We start from the raw sequence: 24072 nt of genomic DNA, 5'->3' as shown, positions 1-24072 counted from the left end.
TGTGTAATACAGACATTTTAACAATGTTGATTCTTCCCAGCTATGAGCACGCTATGTTTTTCCATTTGTTAACATATTCAGCTATTTCTTTTCTTAGAGTTTCATAGTTCTCTTTATACAGATCTTTCATGTCCTTTGTTAGGTAAACTCCCAAATATTTCATCTTCATCGGCACTACTGTGAATGGAATAGATTCCTTAACTGTTTTTTCAGCTTGACTATTGTTGATATATAAAGGCTACTGATTTATGAATGTTGATTTTGTAACCTGAGACGCTGCTGTATTCCTTGATCACTTCTAAGAGTTTTATAGTAGAATTCCTAGTGTTTTCCAGATATACAATCATATCATCTGTGAAGAGCGAAAGTTTGATCTCTTCTGACCCTATATGGATACCCTTGATCGCTTTTTCTTCCCTAATTATGATGGCTAAAACTTCCATTACAACGTTAAAGAGCAGTGGAGACAACGGGCAACCTTGTCTGGTTCCTGATCTAAGTGGAAATGATTTCAATTTAACTTCATTGAATACGATATTGCTGTGGATTTGTTGTAGAAGGCCTCTATCCATTTAAGAAATGTCCCTTCTATACCAATTTTCTTCAGTGTTCTGATCATGAAGGGATGCTGGATATTATCAAAAGCTTTTTCTGCATCAATTCAGGGAATCATATGGTCTTTGTTCTTTAATTTGTTTATGTGCTGAATTATATTTATAGATTTACATACATTGAACCAGCCTTCAGACCCTGGAATAAAACTGACTTAGTTATGTTGTATAATTTGTTTGATGTGTTGTTGGATTCTGTTTGTTAGGATCTTGTTGAATATTTTTGCATCTATATTCATTAGTGATATTGGTCTATAATTTTCTTTTCTTGTTGGGTCTTTTCCTGGTTTGGGGATTAGGGTGATGTTTGCTTCATAGAAGTGTTGGGTAGTCTTCCTTCTTTTTCTATATTTTGGAACAGGTTGAGTCATGTAGGTACTAGTTCCACTTTAAAGGTTTGGTAGAATTCTGACGTGAAGCTGTCTGGTCCTGGGCTTTTCTTTTTAGAGAGATTTTGTATGGTTGATGCTATTTCAGAACTTGATATAGGCCTGTTCAACATTTCCACTTGATTCTGGCTAAGTCTTGGAAGGTGACGTGGTTCCAAGTATTGGTCAATTTCCTTCAGATTTTCATATTTCTGAGAATAAAGTTTCTTGTAATATTCATTAAGGATTTTTTGAATTTCTGAGGAGTCTTTTGTTATTTCCTCTTTGTCATTTCTGATTGATGAAATTAGAGATTTTACTCTTTTTTTCCTGGTTAGGTTAGCCAAAGGTTCATCTATTTTATTGACCTTTTCAGAAAACCAACTTTTTGATTTATTGATCTGTTGTATAATTCTTTTATTTTCAATTTCATTTAATTCTGCTCTTATTTTGGTTATTTCTTTTCTTCTACTGGGTTTGGGGTTGGAATGTTCTTCCTTTTCCAGTTGCTTGAGATGTTCCATTAAGTTGTTCACTTCCTCTCTTTCCGTTCTTTTGAGGAAGGCTTGCAGTGCTATAAATTTCCCTCTTAGGACTGCCTTTGTGGTATCCCAGAAGTTCTGATAATTCGTGTCTTCATTGTCATTTTGTTCCAAAATTTTGGTAATTTCCTTCTTAATGTCATCTCTGACCCAGCTATCATTCAGCATAAGGTTATTTAACTTCCATGTTTTTGTATGAGTATGCAGATTCCTGTTGTTACTGAGTTCAACTTTTATTCCATGGTGGTCCAAGAAGATGCAAGGAATAATTTCTATTCCTTTAAATTTACTGAGGTTAGACTTGTGACCTAAGATGTAATCAATTTTGGGGTATGTTCCGTGGGCTGATGAGAAGTATGTATATTCAGTTTTGTTGGGATGAAATGTTCTGTAGATGTCTGCTAAATCCAAATGTTTGATAGTTAGGTTTAAATCTAAAATTTCTTTGCTCAGCTTCTTATTGGAGGATCTATCCAGCACTGCCAAAGGAGTGTTGAAATCTCTGACTATTATGGAGCTGGAGGAAATCAAGTTGCTCATGTCTGTTAGAGTTTCTCTTATAAATTGAGGCACATTGTGGTTGGGTGCATAAATATTAATAATTGAAATCTCATCATATTGAGTATTACCCTTAACAAATATGAAGTGACCATTCTTATTCTTCCTTACTTCTCTTGGTTTAAATCCTATTGTGTCTGCAAATAGAATTGCAACACCTGCTTTTTTCTGATTGCCATTTGCCTGAAATATGGACGACCATCCTTTCACCCTGAGTCTATATTTATCTTTTAAGGTAAGATGTGATTCTTGTATGCAGCAATTATCTGGCATGAGTTTTTGTATCCAGTCAGCTAACCTGTGCCTCTTTAGAGGACAGTTTAAGCCGTTCACATTAAGGGAGAATATTGATAAGTCTGGTAAAATTTTAGGTATCGAGTTTTTCGAAAGTCCCGTGGACATTTTTAATCCTTTCGCCACTGTTGAAGTTGGAGTTTGATCAAAAGTTTCTGAGTGAGTTATTTTTTGTGGTAGAGGTTTGGACTGGTCATTATAGAGGATAGGTCTCAGAATATCCTGAAGAGCTGGTTTGGTTATGGCAAATTTCTTCAACATATGAATGTCATTAAAGTATTTAATTTCTGTATCATAAATGAAACTCAGTTTAGCTGGATACAGGATCCTGGATTGAAAGTTATTTTGTTTTAGGAGATTGAAAGTCGATGACCACCGTCTTCTGTCTTGAAAAGTTTCAGCAGAGAGATCTGCAGTCATTCTAATATTCTTCCCTTTATAGGTAATGATTGTCTTACATCTGGCTGCTTTCAGAATTTTGTCCTAAATATTAATTTTAGTGAAGTTAATTATGATGTGCCTGGGGGATGTCTTATTTTGGTTGAGTCATGCTGGGGTTCTGAAACTGTCTGCTATCTGAATTTCAGAATCTCCTGGCATGTCTGGAGAATTCTGTTTCATAATTTCATGGAGAAGGGCCTCTGTGCCTTGCAAAGCCACTTCATCGCTTTCAGGGATTCCAGTGAGGCGGATATTAGCCTTCTTCGAATTATCTCATCACGCTCTGAAAGACTGATCCGTTTTTGTTCTCCATTTCTCTTCTTCTTTGAGATTTTGGGAGCATCCAAAGGCTTTGTCTTCAATGTCAGAAATTCTTTCCTCTGCTTGCTCCACTCTGTTACTGAGGGATTCTACTGTAGTTTTCAGGTCTTTGAGGACTGCAAATTTTTGCTTCAATGTGTCAAAATCTTTGGTGGGTTTGTCTTAAATTCATTGAATTCTTGAAAGAACTTTTGAATTGCTCCTCGAATTTCGAATTCCAACTTTTGAATTGCTCCTCAAATTTCGAATTCCAAATTTTCCTCCATTCTATTAAGCTTGTTTGCAATCCAAATTCTGAATTCGATTTCTGACATCTTGGCCATCTGTTTATGAATGGGATCTTCAGTTACTTCTGCTATATCTTTCCTTTTGGAGGTTGATCTACTCTCGTTATTCATGTTACCAGAGTTTTTCCACTGATTCCACCCCATTATTATTTTATACCATTTGACCTTTCCCCTGGAGCTTTGCCGAGGACCTGTGTAGTGGTACGGTCTGTGAAACTGGGGTCCTGTTTGGTGTGGTGGGGCTAAGTGGCTCTGTCTTGTTTTCAGCTGACCTCTGTCTGACCCTAGTGAAACAGTTACTCTGGGTTGAAGTCTCAGTTGTGGTGAAATGCTAGCAATTAAAGTCACCACACCCTTCAACAGGCAACAATTGGAATAGGAAAATCAAAGCTTCCTACAACTACACACCCAGGGCACCACTTGCATATTTCTTGGGTGATTGGCTCAGTTCAAAAGGTCCAAATCAATTGTCTCAGTCAGCACCTGTCTCAGGTGGAAGAGTTGAAAAGGTCTCTGGCATCTAGATTGCAGGGGTCTGCTGACAACTGAAATATAACTTGTTCCAGTGCTCCATGATGTCAGGAGGACCCACCCAGCAAATAGATCAGTGTGGGAAGGTTGATGTCTCCTTCCTTACCTTGCACCTCTGTCTCATCCAGTCACTGATAACCTCGGAGGCCTGTGACCCAGTTGCCTCCGATGAGCAGATACTGTAGGGATTTGCACCTCCCTGAATCACAAGGAAATCTTCGTCTCCTAAACCAGGCCGCTGCTTTCTGCCTCTATCTGGCAGGGGGAGGTGAGGCCTGACGACCGCGGGCGCATGATGGAGGCTGGTGGTGTTCTCTCAGTTCCAGCCCTTCCCCTTATTTATGTTACTGACAGAAGAGAACAACTTTGAGGAATTTGTTTCTGTCCCGGCTGAATTCCCCTGTGTTGAGTTCGCAGATCTGCGCCTCAGGCCCTGTCTTTGCTCCTGCAGTTTGTTTGTTTTCTCAGCACGGTTAACTGTCAGTTCTAACCTCCTGCCTTCCTTTGTCTATAGGCTGATTATCCCCTGAGTGCTGGGTATGTCTTAGGCTCAGTAAAGCAGTCCTTTCGGTAAGCCCCGCCTGGGAATCTCCCAGCTCTGAGCATGCGTTTTCTAGTCCCCGCACTCCACCCAGGCCAGTACCGCCTCAGGCAAACCCTTTACTTATGGGGCCTGCATTTCCATCCCAGATCTGTTCCGCGGTGGTTACCGCCTGAGAGGAACCTAGCCTCCTCTGGTTGCCCAGAGAGACAGGGGGTGTGACTCCAGAATATCCAGGGATGAGCTCTGTTATTGCTAAAAACGACTGCTGTTCTGCACCTCTGGGCACCGCCTCTCCAATGTGGTTCTCTCTCAGCTGACTGTCCTCACCTCACTCCCATGCCACAGAATCAGCACTGACTAACTGCAGTCCAGGCCCTGTCCACACCCCTCGAGAAATCACCCAAGAATCTGGACTCCTTGGGGACAGGCCTCCAGACCTCAGAGTGAGAGTGGGGGGGCATGCTGGGAGCTCAGAATTGCAGGTAGAGAATATATACCGTTTTACACAGCTTTATGCCTTGCAGGAGAGGGCCATGGCACCGTCGTAGGGGAAGTAGGTCCTGTTTTTAGAGGGTCTCTCTCGTGGAGTATAATGGGAGAACTTTTGAACTCTGCTTGTTTGTTTATGGGGTACTCTGAGCTGTTCTCATGGGGGAGGGGACTTTCATCCACTTGGTGATGGATTTTGTACCTTTTGTTTGTATCCTTGGGGTCGCAGCTCGCCTCAGCAGGGTTGATGTGCGTTCTTCAACCTTCTCTGTTGGCGCAGCTCTAATCCGCCGGTTACTTGCTAAATTTCTGTCCTTTAACTCTCCTTCTGGATGGGAGCCTCTGTGGAAAGCTGGCTTCAGTCAGCCATCTTGTCTCCGCCCCTTTCTCTTCCATTCTTGAGAAACTTTGCTAAGAAGAGTATGTTCCAGCTCCATCCATGTAAACATGAAAAAGGGTAAAGTCTCTACCTTTCTTTAAGGCTGCATAATATTCCAAGATACCTTATGATGTATTAAAATATATGCAAACATTTCTAAAATCTGAAAAAATGTGAAATCTTAAACTTTTTTTGTCCCAGGCATTTTGAATAAGGGGTACTCAACCCACACGAAGCCTATTCATTATTCAGACACCATTACAAATGTGTAACTATTGGGAAGATTACAAATTATGTATTAAGTAAAAGTAGATACTCACTGTGCTACAATTAACAGAAAAAGAAAGAAAAGGAGTCCATTGTAGCTAAACATCAAATTACTGTTTGGGGCAGTAAAGGTTAAGTGCATGGGTAGAGAAATTAGACCCCCTGAGATGAAGTCCTGCCTTTACCATTGTGTAAGCTGGATAATCCTCAGCAAGTTGTAATTGTACCATATTGTACGTCAATTCCTCATCTATAAAGTGGGAATAATGTACCTAATACATAAGATTGTTGAGAGGGTTAAATAAGTTAATGCATAAAAGCACTTAGAATGTCTAGTCCAGAAGAAGTGCTCAATAAAAGATCAGGTGATTTTGTAATGTGTTTTAAAAAATAATAACCCAAGTTGAAAGCATGACAGTTCAGAAAATAACTGAAAGGTATGAAAGTTTTTTCTGTATTTACTGTAGGTTTCATTTCTTAGAATGTGCAGCTGTCTAGGTGAGGACATACTTTCAGCCCTCAGGCTGCCGTTGACTTTGCAAGGGAGACTGCCTAATAATCCTTGAATATCCCTTTCTGAAGCATGGGAGTGTGGTCACTTTATATGAATCAGAAGACCTCCAATTGTGGCTTCCCTGACCATGTCTTTGATCCTTCCTAGAATGAATCATTTTATATACACATAGAGTTACAACTTTTCACGATTGTGTGAAATTAGAAGAGTATATATTTTACTTGATAACTGAAACCATTGATGTCATTATTAATTAAAGACATTGGAAAAGCTTTTTAGCCAAGATTTGTATAGCCCTATTCAATCAAAGAAATGTGTGATGGTGTTTTTCTAAAATTATCTTCTGTCTTTAAATGGCACTTTTTAATTAGCAGAATATTTGATATGCTTTATAGAGCTGCTTATTTGGTACATATCAAAAACATTCATATCAGATGTTCATAGGATACATACTCCTTGATATCAATGCTTGACAGTTTTCCTTTTATAAAAAAATTCAAATTATGTTTATTTTTGTTTGTTTTGTCTTTTTTCCCCTGTAGGCCCTCCTATCAGTCCTTCGAGAAAGCCATCGTTCAAGAACAGTTTTTAGGAAAGTTGGAGGATTTGTGTACATTACATCCTTGCTGGTTGCCATGGAAAGATCTCTGAGTTCTCCCCCTAAGAATGGCTGGGAGAAAGTGAACCAGAACCAAGTGTTTGAGCTCCTCCACACTGTGTTCTGCACACTGACTGCAGCAATGCGCTACGAGCCAGCCAACTCTCACTTCTTCAAAACAGAGATTCAGTATGAGAAGTTGGCAGATGCCGTTCGATTTCTTGGCTGCTTCTCAGACCTAAGAAAAATAAGCACCATGAATGTCTTCCCCTCAAACACACAGCCATTTCAAAGGCTTTTAGAGGAAGACGTAATTTCAATGGACTTGGTGTCACCCACTTTACGGCACTGCAGCAAACTCTTTATTTATCTTTACAAAGTAGCCACAGACTCTTTTGACAGGTAGGCCTCTGTCCTGTCCTCCCAGTTATGGGGTATGCTAAGCTTGATTTCAGCATTAAGACTTGAAGTACAAGTTACCCATTAGAAAATGAAAACAAATGATCTTTTCTCCTATTTGCTTGAGGTGTGTGCCTTTATTTTTGAATATTACTGTTGCTCTGGTGGCAAGTTTTTTAGCATAGACACCTGTGTATTATTTGTGAACTCAGGTTCAGTTAGTTGTTGCTACATTCATTGAAATGGTTACTGTGAAGCTCCTTTTAATGGCGGTGTTTACTATTTTCTCTTTTCCTTTTTAGCATCACCAGGTGCATCTGGACTTACTGATATTTATTATCAACAGAATATAGTATAATTATTCACATTTCCAGACGTTCTGTGATTCTCCACATTTCATAACCCTCAAAAAATGATACAGCTCCTTAAGAGACATATCAGTGTCTTGAGCCCCCAGCCCAAGAGCCTGTCAGACTCACTGACTCCTTCATTATACATGCACTTACTAAAAACCTGTCACATGCCAGTCATCTTGATAGGCGTTGGGGATGCTGCTCTAGACCTCACTGTCTTGGTCCTTGTTTTCTTTTAGTTGAAATGTAGATGCTTCATGAGCAATTACTATGTTGTGACAAGGTCTACGGTGGGAGTGGAGCCACTCACTCTACCTGAGTCCCTTATTCTCAGTGCAGCTCTGTTCTTAATTGAGGTGTCACTTTGAAAATAAAGTAAGAGTTAACATGCTGCTAATTTATGTGCAAGTAGTATTGCTTTAACCATTATTATAGTTTTATTTCATAAAATAAATGAGTTGTTTTAAAATTTCCTGCATAAACAGCTCAAGTAACTACTGGATAAGCTTTTAATAAGTTTTGGATCCTTTATGGTGAAAGAACTACTGTAAATATTAGTAGTTTTGCTACTAAAATATTTGCTAAGATAATTCTTGCTTAACAAGATTTCTGGGTCCTTAACTATTTAGATTTGAAAGTCAAAATATCATAAGAAAAGTTGTAAGGAATTGTATTTTTAAAACTTTTCTATTTTTCCGTATCTGAAAGAAAGATGCATATATATTAACTTACAGGAAACATGAGACAGTGTAGTGTCCTAGGAAAAAGCAATATAAACCCCGTGTATTCAAGTTTAACCTGTTTTCCTTTGAATTCTACTTACTCTAGCTAGTGTACCTCATTTTTAGTCACTTTGTCAAAAAATAGGGCTGCAGACAGAACTCTGTTTGACAACTGTGTTAAGTGTTAACAGCCTGGAATGGGCATCTCCTGGAGCTGCTGCCGCGCGTCCTGCGGGGCATGTGTTGCAGTCTTGGTCCTTGTTCCTGCTGAATAGGGAAGGTGTTCTTTATTAAACTTTACTGGCATTTCTTGTGAAACTAACCTGTAGCCAGCCTGGTGTTCTCTTCTAACCTCTCTAAACCCCCCTGTCTGTTTTGTTGTCTGTAGTCGTGCAGAACACATCCCTCCTTGCCTGACAAGTGAGTCTTCTCTCCCCTCTCCTTGGGGTACACCAGCTTTGTCCAGGAAAAGGTACTGACATTATAAGAGAAGCCAATCTCTTTGTGTGGGTTTTTTTCCTCTGCTTACTTACTATGTTATGTGGTCATTGTGTTTTATAACTTTAATTCTTTTTTTTGCTATTTGATTTTTAATTTTTCTTTTTAGGTTTTAAAAGTACCAGTTTTTCTTTAATGTGTTTGTGAGAGTAAAATATGTTGATACTATGAAGCTATGAGGAATTTTGTCATCCATCTCAATTACTTAGACTAAACTACACATTTTGCTTAGAGAGGGCATGTCTTTATTAAAAATAACTTAGTTATCTGAGAACTTAATGCTTGTTAAGTAAACTACTTTTCTACCTTTTTCTTTTCTTCTTTTTTTTTTTTTTCTTTTTTTACTTTAAATGTCAGGATAATTCTTTGGTTTTTATTGTTACTCCGAAATGAACTTCATAGCCCTGGAAGGAAATGTGTATTTTCTGTATCAGATTCAACCAGTTGAAGTATGCTATTGTAGGGATTTATCAAAGCTAAACTTTGAAAAAGTGAAGAATAAGCCTGCTTCAGCTCATTCTTTCATCAGTTCTGTGTAAATCTCCAGGTTTATCTAGTTAATCTCATGGATTAAACTTTCAAATTTTTTAAAATTGTAGTCATTTGACCAAAAACTACAGTGAAGATCCATTTAGGAGTCCGTCTGCAACCTGCACATAAAATGATCATAGTCCACAGTCAGCACCAAATGCTTTCCTTCCTTCTCCTATTTTTCACATAACCAAGAATAAGTCTTTAACTTTTATATAAATATTCTTCCATTGTTATTTTTAAAAATGAATCCAGAGATTCTCCCTATATTGCCATTTTAATTTTATTGCTATTTTGAGATTTTGAAACTTGGATATAGTTGCAGTTAGTGAATCAGAAGTATTTGTTCTGTGTTTCAGAATATTTTAGTAGTAATGTTCATTAAGGCCAGACCAGGTGGCTTACACCTGTAATCCCATCACTTTAGGAGTGCTTGGGGCCAGGAGTTTGACACCAACTTGGTCAAGATAATAAGACCCTCTGTTTATTGAAAAGAAAAAAAAAATTAGCCAGGCCTGGTTGTTTGCACCTGTAGTCCCATATACTTGGGAGGCCGATGTGAAAGAATTACTAGAGCCATGGAGTTTGAGGTTGCAGTGAGCTATGTTCACTCCACTGCATCCACTGCCTGGGTAACAGAATGAGATCTTGTCTCTTAAAAGTATATATGTAGAGGATATATGGGAGGACATATTTCCCTTTTGCTCTTAGATTTATACTGGGGCTTAACAGCTTATTTCTTAAAGTAAACCGTGGCATAGTTCCAACTGGTCTTGAATAAATTTAGGGTTGTTCAATATAGTATTCGTGCTTAAAACTACTTTCCATTTTAAAGAAGTATTTTAATTCATGAAACCAGAAATAAGATAAATTTGATTTTTTTTTTTTTTTTGTCCTGGGTAGAGTGCTGTGGTGTCATCATAGCTCACAGCAAACTGAAACTCTTAGACTTCAGCAATTCTCCTGCCTCAGCCTCCTGAGCAGCTGGGACCACATGTGTGCCAGTTTTTCTGTTTTTAGTAGAGACAGTGCGTCTTGCTCTTGCTTAGGCTGGTCTCAAACTCTTGACCTTAGGCAATCTGCCTGCCTCGGGCTCCAGAATGCTAGGATTACAGATGTGAGCCACTGCGCATGGCCCAGATAAATTCGATTTGATTTAGTGTATTTTTCTTTTGCTGAAATGAATGAGTTAGTACTTGTGTTTAAAGATTAGAGTGTTCGGGCGGTGCCTGTGGCTCAGTGAGTAGGGCGCCGGCCCCATATGCCGAGGGTGGCGGGTTCAAACCCAGCCCCGGCCAAACTGCAACAAAAAAATAGCCGGGCGTTGTGGCGTGCGCCTGTAGTCCCAGCTGCTCGGGAGGCTGAGGCAAGAGAATCGCGTAAGCCCAAGAGTAGAAGTTGCTGTGAGCCGTGTGGCGCCACGGCACTCTACCCAAGGGCGGTACAGTGAGACTCTGTCTCTACAAAAAAAAAATTAGTGTGTTCATGATCCCAAAGAAATAATTAAAATTAGAGAAATAATTTAAATTACTAGTTTTAAATTAGTAAGTATCACATTTTAAAAATATAATGATTATATCATAAATGGTAAAGGCCTAAAAATTGCTATTTAAAAACATTTAGTCCTTTTTAAGTATTAGCCAAAAACTACAAAATAGAAATTAGTAGTTTAAAAGGATACACTAAAAAAATTTCACCAGAACTTATTTATTTATGTAAATGGTAATTTGAAAAAGGGAAAACAGTGTTTTCTTCTTTTCCTAAAGAGTTACTTATGGCTTTAAATTAAAAAAGAAAAATTGTCACTATAGTGCCTGTGGTTGTAGAGATACCAGGTCTTTGACTTGAGGGACAACTGTGGCTAAATAAATAAACCTGCCTGAGTGTATCCTCATCCATCTGAGTTCTTCATCAGTCTTACAAATTGGTATAATCCCAAGGACAAAAACCTGATCCTGGGCGTGCTAATACTGAAGTCAGTGCTGATGTTTTCCGGCTCCTCTTCCAGTCTGGGGGCCTATATCACCTGCTTGTAAAGACTATGACATTTTTACTTCACAAATTCAAATCTAGTAACTTTTGAAACGAGAATTTAATTCACATTATTTCTAGACTCTCTCAAGAAATTATGTCAGCTCATAGGCGTCTTTTTCTTGTGGCAAAACATGTTGGTTTTGTGGGCAAAGAGAGAAACCAACATTGTACTGTATTTTTATGGCTCTTGGAGCATTCAGATGTGAAGAAAATTTGAGCTTGTGATACTTGCCTGAAATGTAAACTCTTACAGAGTTTTCTCTACTTATTTTAAGAATGGGGTTGGGGAAGAAGGTAGTTAACCTCCTGTTTAGAAAACTATAGCTTACAATTTTCATTATTCGGAAGAATAATCACTGAACAGTGCTCAATCAGAGTTGGAGGAAGTGAATGCAAATAGTAATCAAAATTCAACAGAATGTAACTGTGTGGAGCGAGAGGTGACGAGTGCTAGTTATTACTCGGACATGGTGTCCATTGCTTTGTGTCTCGGCACACTCCATGGATAATTAAAACAGATTCAGAATTTAAATATTCAACTATGTATTCTTAAAAGAGGTGGCTGAGTCTTCAATATAATTTAGGTTGAAATATTTAAATTAATAGTTTTTATAACATTTAAAAGTGACTGTAACATAAAAATTAAATTTTGAAATATCAGTTTATCCTATCTTTGCAAATGGTTAGATCTTGCTTAGGAATTAACCATTTAATAAGCTTACCATAATCCCTGAATTTAAAAAGTGGTAACATCTGTGGTGGTACCTAGATGACTTAATAACAATTAACATTGGGTAACACCTGTTATAATACACCTAATTTTAGCTTTTAAATGCCATGCTTGAGATTTCAGCAACCTTTATAGTTTTCTATAATTTGAATAATTACATTTTTAATAATTTAGTGCATGAAGAAAGGTTTTGACTGCATTTTGAATGCCAACTGTTGCGTGAGGGGTGGAATTGCGATGTCCTGTCAGTGCTCAAAAAGGTGTGGATTTTGGAGGATTTTGCATGTTCGGGTTAGGGGTACTCAACCTGTATTAGTAAAGAGTTCAGTGGCCAAAGACATAAAGATTTTTTTCTAGGTCTATCAGTAATTCTAATCCAAATCTGGATTAAATTGTTAGTTTATACGTAGTTTTGCAATACCTGTAACTAAAATATAAAATAAAAATCTGTGTGTTTAGTGAAAACATTTCTTATGAAATTTTTGAATTCCGTAGTGAGAATTCCTGTTACACTGTAGAGGAATTATGAATCTTTTTTCAAGATGGATCAAAATATTTTAAAGAACAAGGTGAACAACGTAGGAAGAGGATATCTGTTGGTAATAAGCATTTAGAAATCTTTTTCCGTAGTAAGTTTAGAAATTAAATCTTTCTGAACGAAAAACAGTCAATACATGGAGTATAAACATGAATGGGTGGAAACATGCTGACTTAAATAAACTAGGAGAGCCCATGTGGTTTTTTGTAAGTGAAGCTGAATACTTTCCTAGAATCTCTGTTAAAAGGAGAATGTTACTTTTTAAAAAAAACATGGTAGTGCCAATTCTTTGCTCCTAACTCACTGACGTAAAGCATCTGTTTCCCAAGCTGCTCTCGCTTTACCAGAGAGCTGAGACTGCACTGCTCTCAGGGGCAGAGCTCAGCATTAGGCAGATTATGCTGAGACCAGTTCCTAGGAACAGAGACTTCCTATAGGCTGAAACCACAAGCATCTGCTAATTCATACCAAGATGCAAAATACGCAAAATTCATGAATTGTAGATGAGTAGCATGAAAGAGGAAGTGGCGATCACTGATGAGAAGTATGTACATTCAGGACAGGGCCAGGCTTTCTAATGCATAGAAACTTACATAAAATATGCCTTCTAAGTTTTTAAAAATTGTGATGAATATTTTCACTAGTCGTGGGAACAGATGGAAATGGTGACTGTAGTTCCAAATAAACTAAAGGAAACTTCACAATACGTTTGTTCTTGGGTAGCCAAGACTCTCAGCCAACCCTGGCTCAGTTGACCCAACGGTAGAGGAGGCCACTTTGACCTTGTTAGTTCTTGTTAGGCCACTTTAATCATGGGCTAAGGAAAGATTAAAAACACATAGGTAATTTCAAAAGAAAACAATTACTTAATTGTTAATGAAGTAATTAACACGGAGGGACTTAATTTGACTTGATCTCTCATCACATATTATTGGAAATTTCATCTCCTTAGAACTTTGAATCACTATGATTTTACCTCTTCTTCTGGTACAGGTGTCATTTTTTAACGAAACAATCCAAATTAGTAAATGGCAAAGACTTACAAAAGCCAAGAATAATTGACAAATTGTCTATATATGACTCAAGAGTTGATAATATGTTGCTCTTTTATATCCCAACCTTAAAATATTTTGTAAACTATCCCCAAATTACAAGGCTTTTTGTTTATCAGTGGATAAAAGTAAGAGAAGATGAAGAAAATGAACAGAGAATATGATTGCAATTAAATGCCAAATTTATTCTTCTTTCTTTTTATGTAGACATGCGTACCATTCTGTTTCAACTCCCCCTGTTTACCCTCCTAAAAATGTTGCTGACTTGAAACTCCATGTGACGACTTCCTCTCTTCAGAGTTCTGATGCAGTCATCATCCATCCTGGGGCCATGCTCGCTATGCTGGACCTCCTGGCCTCTGTTGGGTCAGTGACACAGCCAGAAGTAAGCTTGGATATGTTAATTCTTTCACATGTCTAATGAATGGAAGGATGTTGATGTGGTTCCGTGAGCCAGCGGGTCTGGGGAAGCATGCAATGTGGAACTGTTACATATCACATACTAAAGTAGGGAAAGGGAAAAAATAAGATCTTTTCTGTTTGCATCTTACCTTTTATGATGAATGGTAGATATGTTTGTTTTAGAAAACAATTCATTTGTTACAAAAGCAACCAAGACAGTTACCTCTGGTGCTAGAATAATTGTTTGTTCTTGTAACTCCTGCTCAGCACTGGACATTGTTAATGAATAATACAGAAGGAAAAATGACTAAAGATACTACACTAAGACTATTTATTTGTTTTGACTTGTAGCACTCCAGAGTTTGGGTGAATCTGAGTTTGGGTGGCTATTTTTATTAAAATGTTTTGTGGACTTTAAGGTCTGAACACAGGGGTGTCTAGCCTATACCCCGTGGGCTGCATGCTGATTGTTTGAGGACTGTTTTGCTTACCTGTGGTGTCCAATATCATGTAAAGTATGCATGGACCTTTTTTTTCTTTTGTTAGTATTAATGGGTTTTTTGTTGTTGTTGTTGTTTGTTTGTTTTGAGACAGAGTTTCACTCTGTCTCCCTTGTTAAAGTGCTATGAGCATCATAGCTCACAGCAACCTCTAACTCTTAGGCTAAAGCCATTCCCTTGCCTCAGCCTCCCATGTAGCTGGGACTACAGGCACCCACCAGAAAGCCTGGCTATTTTTAGAGATGGGTCTTGCTCTGTCTCAGGCTGGTTTCAGCCTCCCAGAGTTCTGGGATTATGAGCGTGAGCCACCATGCCCAGCCTAGTGATAGTGTTTTGAATGCGCGGCCCAAGGTGACTCTTACTCATCTAGTTTGCACAAAAAGGAAAAATTTGGACCTCCTAGGCCCTAAAATATCACAGATGTAAACAATAGGACTTTCTTTATATTATTTATCTACCTACCAAGAAAAGTCTTTATACTCATTATTTTTATATAAGTAGGAATACTTTTAGTTATATAGCCATATAGTGCATTGGACTTGGAAGAAAATGAGAGTTCAGCTGGGAATGGTTCTAGCAAAATTAAAATAGAGAATTTTCACATCACCTGTTCTATGATTTCTGTCTCACTCTAAGCCAGTTACTTAATTTATCTGAATGTGTTTTGAAACACATTGAGACATCATATTAAGATGTGTGGTTCAAGTGGAAAATGTGAACCACACTAATAATGCCCGTGTGTCCTGAATTTCTTCAACTCTAGCATGCCCTGGACCTTCAACTTGCTGTGGCAAATATTTTACAATCCCTGGTGCACACAGAGAGAAGCCAGCAGGTCATGTGTGAAGCTGGCCTTCACGCGCGACTGCTGCAGCGGTGCAGCGCAGCGCTGGCTGACGAGGACCACGCCCTGCACCCGCCCCTCCAGCGGACGTTCGAGCGCTTGGCCTCTCAGGCCCTGGAGCCCATGGTGTTGAGGTCGGTAACATCTCTCTTTCCTTCTCAGTAGGCCACGATTAGTAAGATCAATTTCTAAGTCTTTATGATTCTTGCTTTAAGAGGCATCCATTCAGTTATCTGTGGGCAAAACATAAGAGAAATGGATAAAGTGCTCAAAATACAACATTTAGAAACACATCTAGCTATTAGCAGTCATTTAAAGTTTCTGCCCATTCATTATTTCTTCCACTTGAATCTAGCCAACTCTCACTTTCCTTTAAAAATAGTCCAGGCGCAGTGGCTCATGTCTGTAAATCCAGCAGTTTGGGAAGACTAAGGGTGGGAGATCACTTGATCCACAAGTTCAAGACCAGCCTGGATAACAGAGTGAGACCATGCCCCTACAAAAAAAATAAGAAAAATTAGCTGGATGTGGTGCCCCTATGGAGAGACTGAGGCAGGAGGATCACTTATGCCCAGGAGCTACGTGAGCTGTGATCATGCCACTGCATTCCAACCTAGGTGACAGAGCAAGACCCTGTCTTGAAAAAAGATAAATATGTATATGGCTTATATCTACTTTGTATTTAATAACTTTTCACATATAAGAAATTTTTTAGAAATACTTTAACTTTTTTACTTTGAAGTATTCCCAGATTCACCGTAAGTTGTAAAGATGGATCAGAGAGGTTCCTTTTCCCCTTCACCCAGTTTCCTCCATTGGTTATACCTTACGTAACTATCGTATCGTATCAAAGCCAAGAAATTGATGTTGGAGCGAAGCATTTACGTCTGCATGTACTTCTCATTTGTCGCATCACCTGTGTAGACTCATGTAACCACTACTTAGTCAACATGTCACAGAGATCTTCCTAGTGCCACCCCTTGACTGTTTTCCCCGCTCCCCTGACCCCCACCATTCCTAACCTTTGGGAACCACTGATCTATTCTCCATCTCCATAGTTTTGTCATTTAGAAAATGATAAGTAAAATGAAATCACGCAATAGGTGATCTTGTGAGATTGTCTTTTTTCATGTACTGTAATGCAGAGGTGCATACAAGTTGTTACATGTATCAGTGTTTTTTTATTACTGAAAAATCCATAGTATGCATATACCACAGTTTGCGACTCATTCAAGAAATATGTATATATAAAATGATACATATTTTTTTAAATAACCTTTTTAATACAAGGGAAATAGTACTATATGTTTTAGTAATGAAATTTGTCTATTGCTATTTTAAAACTTTTTTTATATTTTCCTTAATATTACCTAGCTAAATACACTTAATACCTAAATCATCTTGTTTCTCCTTTAAAAAATGCACTCATGCATGTTATCACTTTGGGAATATAAGCAGATCTCTTTATGAGGTGGTATTTTTTTCTGCTGTTAAAGATTTATAAAACTTTTAGGAACTTTCTTAAAAATGATTGAAATTAAACTGACTCCTCATTGATGATGGATTAAGAAAAACTTACACAGTAAACATTTGTTAAACTGTGTCGTGTCAGGCAGCATAGAAGCCTGAATAATACAAAGGTAAATAAGACAGTGCTGTCACTTCATCCCTCCTCTTAGGATTTATTCACAGTCCTAACACTTTGAAAACATTCAGATTTTCCCCTGGTCCTTTTTGGAATTCTGCTATTATAATAGTGGAAAACAGGAAGAGAGACTTTCTCATAGCTAATATTCATATTTTACAAAATAAATTATATCACATAGTTAGATAAACAGATTAAACAATAAAAAGTCAACCATTTGATTATGCTCAGTTATTATAATGAATGAATTCACAGAAAGGTCACATGATAGATGGTGTAAGTATATTGCTACTTACAAATCATAGATTATAAGTTAATTGTAACTTCTGCATGAGAAACCGGCAAAGAGTATTTGGCTTTTAAACCTCAATTCCCTTTTTCCAGCTGGAGGGAATTGAAAATTCAGAGGAAAACTTTTTTTAAAAAACAGAATGTCATAGGGCGGCGTCTGTGGCTCAAAGGAGTAGGGTGCCGGCCCCATATACCCGAGATGGTGGGTTCAAACCTGGCCCCAGCAAAAAACTGCAAAACAAACAAACAAAAAACAGAATGTTATAAATGACAGGAAATGGAGGAGTCATGGTCTCAAAAAATATATAGCTTAGTAAGAAATAGTCTGATAAGTAGCAGATTAAAATATTACTTAAGTTCTGTAACAGCAGTGTTGTGGAGTTTATATAGGAGCAGCTTAACCAGACTTTTGGGGAAGGTGGATCTTAGCAGCCTTCGAGGGAGAAATGACAGTTGAGAAAGTTTGGAAGAGCGTTAATTGGATGAAAACTTGGAGGAAGAATATTCTCAGTAATAAGAAAGACAAATATAATGGTACAGAGTGCTGTATGCAGTATTCTTAATGAGTCAGAAATTATGTCTTAAATGTATGATTGAGGAAAAATGAAGGTGCAGAGTAAAGTAGAAATCTCCTCTGTGACAGCGTGTGCTAGCCGTGGTGGGGAGTCTGGGTCTCCACCTTCTCCTGTGTGACAGAGTGTGCTAGCCGTGGTGGGGCGTCTGGGTCTCCACCTTCTCCTGTGTGACAGCGTGTGCTAGCCGTGGTGGGGCGTCTGTGTCTCCACCTTCTCCTGTGTGACAGCGTGTGCTAGCCGTGGTGGGGCGTCTGGGTCTCCACCTTCTCCTGTGTGACAGCGTGTGCTAGCCGTGGTGGGGAGTTTGGGTCTCCACCTTCTCCTGTGTGACAGCGTGTGCTAGCCGTGGTGGGGAGTCTAGGTCTCCACCTTCTAGCCGTGGTGGGGAGTCTGGGTCTCCACCTTCTCCTGTGTGATAGTGTGTGCTAGCCGTGGTGGGGAGTCTGGGTCTCCACCTTCTCCTGTGTGACAGCGTGTGCTGGCCATGGTGGGGAGTCTGGGTCTCCACCTTCTCCTGTGTGACAGCGTGTGCTAGCCGTGGTGGGAGTCTGGGTCTCCACCTTCTCCTGTGTGACAGTGTGTAGTAGCCGTGGTGGGGAGTCTGGGTCTCCACCTTCTCCTGTGTGACAGCGTGTGCTAGCCATGGTGGGGAGTCTGGGTCTCCACCTTCTCCTGTGTGACAGCGTGTGCTAGCCGTGGTGGGGCGTCTGGGTCTCCACCTTCTCCTGTGTGACAGCGTGTGCTAGCCGTGGTGGGGCGTCTGTGTCTCCACCTTCTCCTGTGTGACAGCGTGTGCTAGCCGTGGTGGGGCGTCTGTGTCTCCACCTTCTCCTGTGTGACAGCGTGTGCTAGCCGTGGTGGGGAGTTTGGGTCTCCACCTTCTCCTGTGTGACAGCGTGTGCTAGCCGTGGTGGGGAGTCTAGGTCTCCACCTTCTAGCCGTGGTGGGGAGTCTGGGTCTCCACCTTCTCCTGTGTGATAGTGTGTGCTAGCCGTGGTGGGGAGTCTGGGTCTCCACCTTCTCCTGTGTGACAGCGTGTGCTGGCCATGGTGGGGAGTCTGGGTCTCCACCTTCTCCTGTGTGACAGCGTGTGCTAGCCGTGGTGGGGAGTTTGGGTCTCCACCTTCTCCTGTGTGACAGCGTGTGCTAGCCGTGGTGGGGAGTCTAGGTCTCCACCTTCTAGCCGTGGTGGGGAGTCTGGGTCTCCACCTTCTCCTGTGTGATAGTGTGTGCTAGCCGTGGTGGGGAGTCTGGGTCTCCACCTTCTCCTGTGTGACAGCGTGTGCTGGCCATGGTGGGGAGTCTGGGTCTCCACCTTCTCCTGTGTGACAGCGTGTGCTAGCCGTGGTGGGAGTCTGGGTCTCCACCTTCTCCTGTGTGACAGTGTGTAGTAGCCGTGGTGGGGAGTCTGGGTCTCCACCTTCTCCTGTGTGACAGCGTGTGCTAGCCATGGTGGGGAGTCTGGGTCTCCACCTTCTCCTGTGTGACAGCGTGTGCTAGCCGTGGTGGGGAGTCTATATCTCCACCTTCTCCTGTGTGACAGTGTGTGCTAGCCGTGGTGGGGAGTCTGGGTCTCCACCTTCTCCTGTGTGACAGCGTGTGCTAGCCGTGGTGGGGCGTCTGTGTCTCCACCTTCTCCTGTGTGACAGCGTGTGCTAGCCGTGGTGGGGCGTCTGGGTCTCCACCTTCTCCTGTGTGACAGCGTGTGCTAGCCGTGGTGGGAAGTCTGGGTCTCCACCTTCTAGCCGTGGTGGGGAGTCTGGGTCTCCACCTTCTCCTGTGTGATAGTGTGTGCTAGCCGTGGTGGGGAGTCTGGGTCTCCACCTTCTCCTGTGTGACAGTGTGTGCTAGCCATGGTGGGGAGTCTGGGTCTCCACCTTCTCCTGTGACAGTGTGTACTAGCCGTGGTGGGGCATCTAGGTCTCTACCTTCTCCTGTGTGACAGTGTGTGGTAGCCCTGGTGGGGAGTCTGGGTCTCCACCTTCTCCTGTGTGACAGTGTGTGCTAGCCATGGTGGGGAGTCTGGGTCTCCACCTTCTCCTGTGTGACAGCGTGTGCTAGCCGTGGTGGGGAGTCTGGGTCTCCACCTTCTCCTCTGTGACAGTGTGTGCTAGCCGTGGTGGGGAGTCTGGGTCTCCACCTTCTCCTGTGTGACAGTGTGTGCCAGCCGTGGTGGGGAGTCTGGGTCTCCACCTTCTCCTGTGTGACAGTGTGTGCTAGCCGTGGTGGAGATTCTGGGTCTTCATCTTCTCGTCTCGGGGAAGCGGAAAGCCATTGCAGAATCTTAGGCAATAGCATGACGCTGAATAGATTTTAATTTTGACAGGTACTGACTATAGTGTAGAATGAATTTAGTTTCAGCAAGATTGTAGTCACTGGAGGTAATTAAGCCTCTGTTTCAGGAATAGTAAAATAGTATGGTCCTGATGGTAGCCGCAAGAATGGAGAGAAGACCGCAAGATTTGGTATTTTTAGGAAGTAGAATCAGCAGGATTTTCTGATTTTACTCAATGTCAAAGAAAGAAGAATCAGCACATTTCTGTAAGATATAAAACATAAGAAAGCCCAGGTTTGGGTGTAACGTGATGAGGTTTTTTTAGCCATATTCAGGTTGGGATGCTGCTTATTCATTTCTGAGAAAGTGAGTATTGAAAAATATGTTGTAGATATCTAGGTATGTGGTGATTAAATCTAAAATTAACCACTATATATTGTTCTATAATAACTTTACATTTCTTTTGTATTTTCACTCGTCTATTATGTAATATTCTCAATCAAGGAATAATTTTGTTTTGTGTCTTCATTAGGGAGTTTCTGCGTTTGGCAAGTCCTTTAAATTGTGGTGCCTGGGACAAAAAGCTACTAAAACAATATAGGGTCCACAAGCCGAGTTCATTGAGTTATGAGCCAGAGATGAGAAGTAAGTTGACCTTTGAACTTCCTGTTTTTGGCTTAGCTTTTAAATGAAAATCATGTGGTTATGAGTATTATTTCAAGAAGTTTGTGAAGGAAAAGGAAGAGATGTGTTTGTTACTCTAATGGAGATATACAAGATGGGCGTGATTAACCGAGGAAGGGTGCAGTTGGGGCAGAAAGGGAGTTGTTGATGATGTAAGGGTCCAGGAGGTGAGAACTAAGGGCAGAGTAACCCTTGGCTTGGAACAGGGATACCTCTTCTCAGAGGATGCATACTTTCTTTGCCTTTCTCAAGAAGCCTTTGCTGCGTGCTTGAGTAGATGATTATTGGCAGGCTGTGTATTTGCAGGACAGCTGCTGCGGGAGGATATTGAAAATATGAAGTTTAAAATACTGACAGGAGTAGTTGACGTTAGACTCCAAGGAGTGTAGTCCAGACAGGGAATGAAGTGATACAAGTGGCTTGCGATAAGCTGAGAGAAAAGGGATAGATCGCTGGTCTGCAGAATAATAGCTGGGCCAAAATGCAGTTGTAATGATGAAAAGAAATGAGAAACTGGCAGGAAAAGGCTGGGATAATGGCAATCAATACTGAAGGAGTGGAACAAACAGAGAAAATGCCGTGTCCAAATTGTGGCTCTGGAGTGAAGCAGACATGAAACTTGAAGGAAAGGTGATCTTAGAACTAGAAGAGAGGTGTGAGGTGGGCCGTTGGTGTGCACTCTGACGTCCCCGAGTACACTGGGGAGAGCCAGCGTAAAGGAGTCTGAGAAGCAGAGGGCCGACGGTGGTCGTGGTCGACTTGCAGAGATGTGGAGCCTTCTGGGAGAAGACTTTGCGTTAGGCTGATGGACAGGTAGTCTGGGAGTTAGCAGAATGCAGACACTGCCTGCCCATCTGTCACGCCACGCGGGAGAAGCTGCAGACTCCATCCAGTCCAGAGCTGTGGGCAGAGTTCTCAGGAGAGAGGTTACACTGGATTTCCTCACAATGTACTTCTGTGCTTCTGATGGATTTTTACTTTGTAATTCTTTTTGTATCATTGTTAGCCATCCTGGAAAGGTATTTTTGTTTTGATGGATTAAGCTGAGCATTACTAGAAAAGTGGGCAAGAATGAAGTAGAGCCACTTCAGAAGGAGGTAGTGCTTGACCATCTAGGTCAACCCCCTTATTTTTTAGGTGAAAATTCTGAAAGTCAGATTAAACAACCTTCAACCATTATTTCAGTCTGAATTTTTCCTTATATGAATTATTATCAGTGATCAGTAAATAATGTATTACAGAAATTTGAGTTCCAACTTTTGAATTCCGACACAATTTTATTGGAAAATAACAAGTTATTGAACCCTTTCAATATCAATTAATATACATCTCTTGGGGATATTTATTGTTATTTTTATACCTTATTCAGTTACTTAGAATGGAATTGTGATTTCCTTTGCTAAGAGCAGAAACAAAAACAGCTTCCTTTCCTGAGAGAATATTGAGTTTTTTTTTTGTTTTTTTTTTTATGATTCCCTGAATATCCACGTTTGAGAGGAAAGTAATTATATGATCTCGGGTAGTTTATCTTGAGAGGGATTACTTTTCTCTGTTACATTTGCAATATATTCCTGGAAAGATAGAACGTTTTGTTTAGAATTTGTCTTTTTATTCTTGAAATTGTTATTATTTACATACATTTGGGAATCTTTAAATTCGAGTACTTTTGTCATCGCATATTTAATTCTAATTGTTATAAAGGAAAGAATTTAAAATGGCGAGAAAAAGAGCGAAGCAATGATGGCCTCCTTCCTTTCATTTTAATGCTTCCAGAATATTTTGCTTTTCTCTTGGAGAAATAATAAAAAATAGCTTTGTGAAATAAAAGTATAACCTGATTTCTAAACCATCCAATAAGATTTGTAATTAAACCACATTGTAACAGTGGCTGTGTCACGATGCTTGGTAGTTGTCATTCTTTTTTTTTTTTTTTTTGGTGGTTGTCATTCTTATCTGTATTCTGTAGTTGCCAACCTTGTTCAGTGTGCATGTTACCTTAGTATGTGGTAAAAAAGGAAACATAAGATATTTTTATGTTTTAAAATAAAAAGTACATTAAAACCATACAGTGATCTTGGTAGTTCAAAAGAAAAGTATTGTAGTTCATTGAAACCGAGCAGTGGTATGTAAAAATAAATCAGCCTTGTATAGTTGTTCCTAAATTCCACACAATATTTTTTCACAAGAGATTTTTTTTTTAACTTACAGGCAGTATGATCATGTCTCTTGAAGGTCTGGGTACTGATAATGTTTTTAGCTTACATGAAGATAATCACTACCGGATAAGCAAGAGCCTCGTAAAATCTGCAGAAGGAAGTACTGTACCCCTGACCAGGGTGAAGTGTCTTGTCTCCATGACAACCCCACACGACGTCAGACTGCATGGGTCATCAGTTACTCCAGCTTTTGTTGAATTTGACACATCCCTGGAAGGGTTTGGGTAAGGATTTGCAAGGTAGCCAAGCTTTACTGTATTATTTTACGCCTTATACTTGCCCTTTCCAAATAGATCTTTGGTTTTAAATCTGTTAGATTATAATATTTTATGCCACACTAGATATTTCTTTTTTTTTTCACACAAGATATTTCTAAATGAGTTACGTGAGCATGCTATTTTAATGTTTCTTTAAGTTACTCCTTGTACTAAATAAATTGATGTGATAGCGGAGTTTGCAGTCTAAGTCTCATGGCCTTTTGTTAGCTAAGTTCTTGTGAACTTTGTTATTATTATTATTATTATTTTTTTTTTTTTGGGAAAAGTTTTATTCAGACATAACACCCTCGTCCATTTATACATATATTTTCTGTGGCTGCTTTTGTGCCACCAAGGCAGAGTTGAGCAATCATGAGAGAGACTGACCAGTTCACAAAACACAAAGTGTTTATGATCTGGTCCTTACCAGAAAAAAAATTTGCCAACCCTTCGTAGAATTAAGTGTAAACATATAGATAGTATGTAAATTCATATTAGATTAAAAACTTTTCGAGTGGGCGGCGCCTGTTGCTCAGTCAGTATGGCGCCGGCCCCATATACCGAGGGTGGCGGGTTCAAACCCAGCCCCGGCTGAACTGCAACCAAAAATAGCCGGGTGCTGTGGCAGGCGCCTGTAGTCCCAGCTACTCGGGAGGCTGAGGCAAGAGAATCGCTTAAGCCCAGGAGTTGGAGGTTGCTGTGTGATGCCATGGCACTCTACCAAGGGCCATAAAGTAAGACTCTGTCTCTACAAAAAAAAAAAAAAAAAAAATTTTTCGAGT

The 24072-nt window shown here is 40.1% G+C and overlaps 1 protein-coding gene and 1 long non-coding RNA gene across 7 annotated transcripts in view; one reads left to right on the top strand and one right to left on the bottom strand.

Moving 5' to 3' along the window:
- Window positions 1-24072, top strand: part of WDFY3 (WD repeat and FYVE domain containing 3) — a 312335-nt gene that overhangs the window by 169158 nt on the left and 119105 nt on the right. For 5 of the 6 annotated variants that reach the window (XM_053599488.1, XM_053599268.1, XM_053599186.1 and 2 more), the window contains 6 exons: window positions 6689-7146; window positions 8607-8690; window positions 13809-13986; window positions 15267-15481; window positions 20666-20778; window positions 23026-23257. In XM_053599488.1, the coding sequence (XP_053455463.1) occupies window positions 6689-7146; window positions 8607-8690; window positions 13809-13986; window positions 15267-15481; window positions 20666-20778; window positions 23026-23257 (1280 nt within the window). The remainder of the gene's footprint in view (window positions 1-6688; window positions 7147-8606; window positions 8691-13808; window positions 13987-15266; window positions 15482-20665; window positions 20779-23025; window positions 23258-24072) is intronic. The other variant, XM_053599410.1, reaches the window with a different exon arrangement.
- On the bottom strand, window positions 6530-23113 carry LOC128591847 (uncharacterized). The gene is made up of 3 exons (XR_008381685.1): window positions 23024-23113; window positions 13867-14018; window positions 6530-6982 (listed from the first exon to the last, which is right to left on the bottom strand). It is a non-coding gene; the product is annotated as an uncharacterized LOC128591847 (long non-coding RNA).

The sequence above is a fragment of the Nycticebus coucang genome, chromosome 1 (assembly GCF_027406575.1).
Source record: "Nycticebus coucang isolate mNycCou1 chromosome 1, mNycCou1.pri, whole genome shotgun sequence".
NCBI classification, from domain to species: Eukaryota; Metazoa; Chordata; class Mammalia; order Primates; family Lorisidae; genus Nycticebus; species Nycticebus coucang.
Note: the sequence above shows the minus strand (reverse complement) of the source record. Positions and strands in the feature narration are given on the sequence as shown.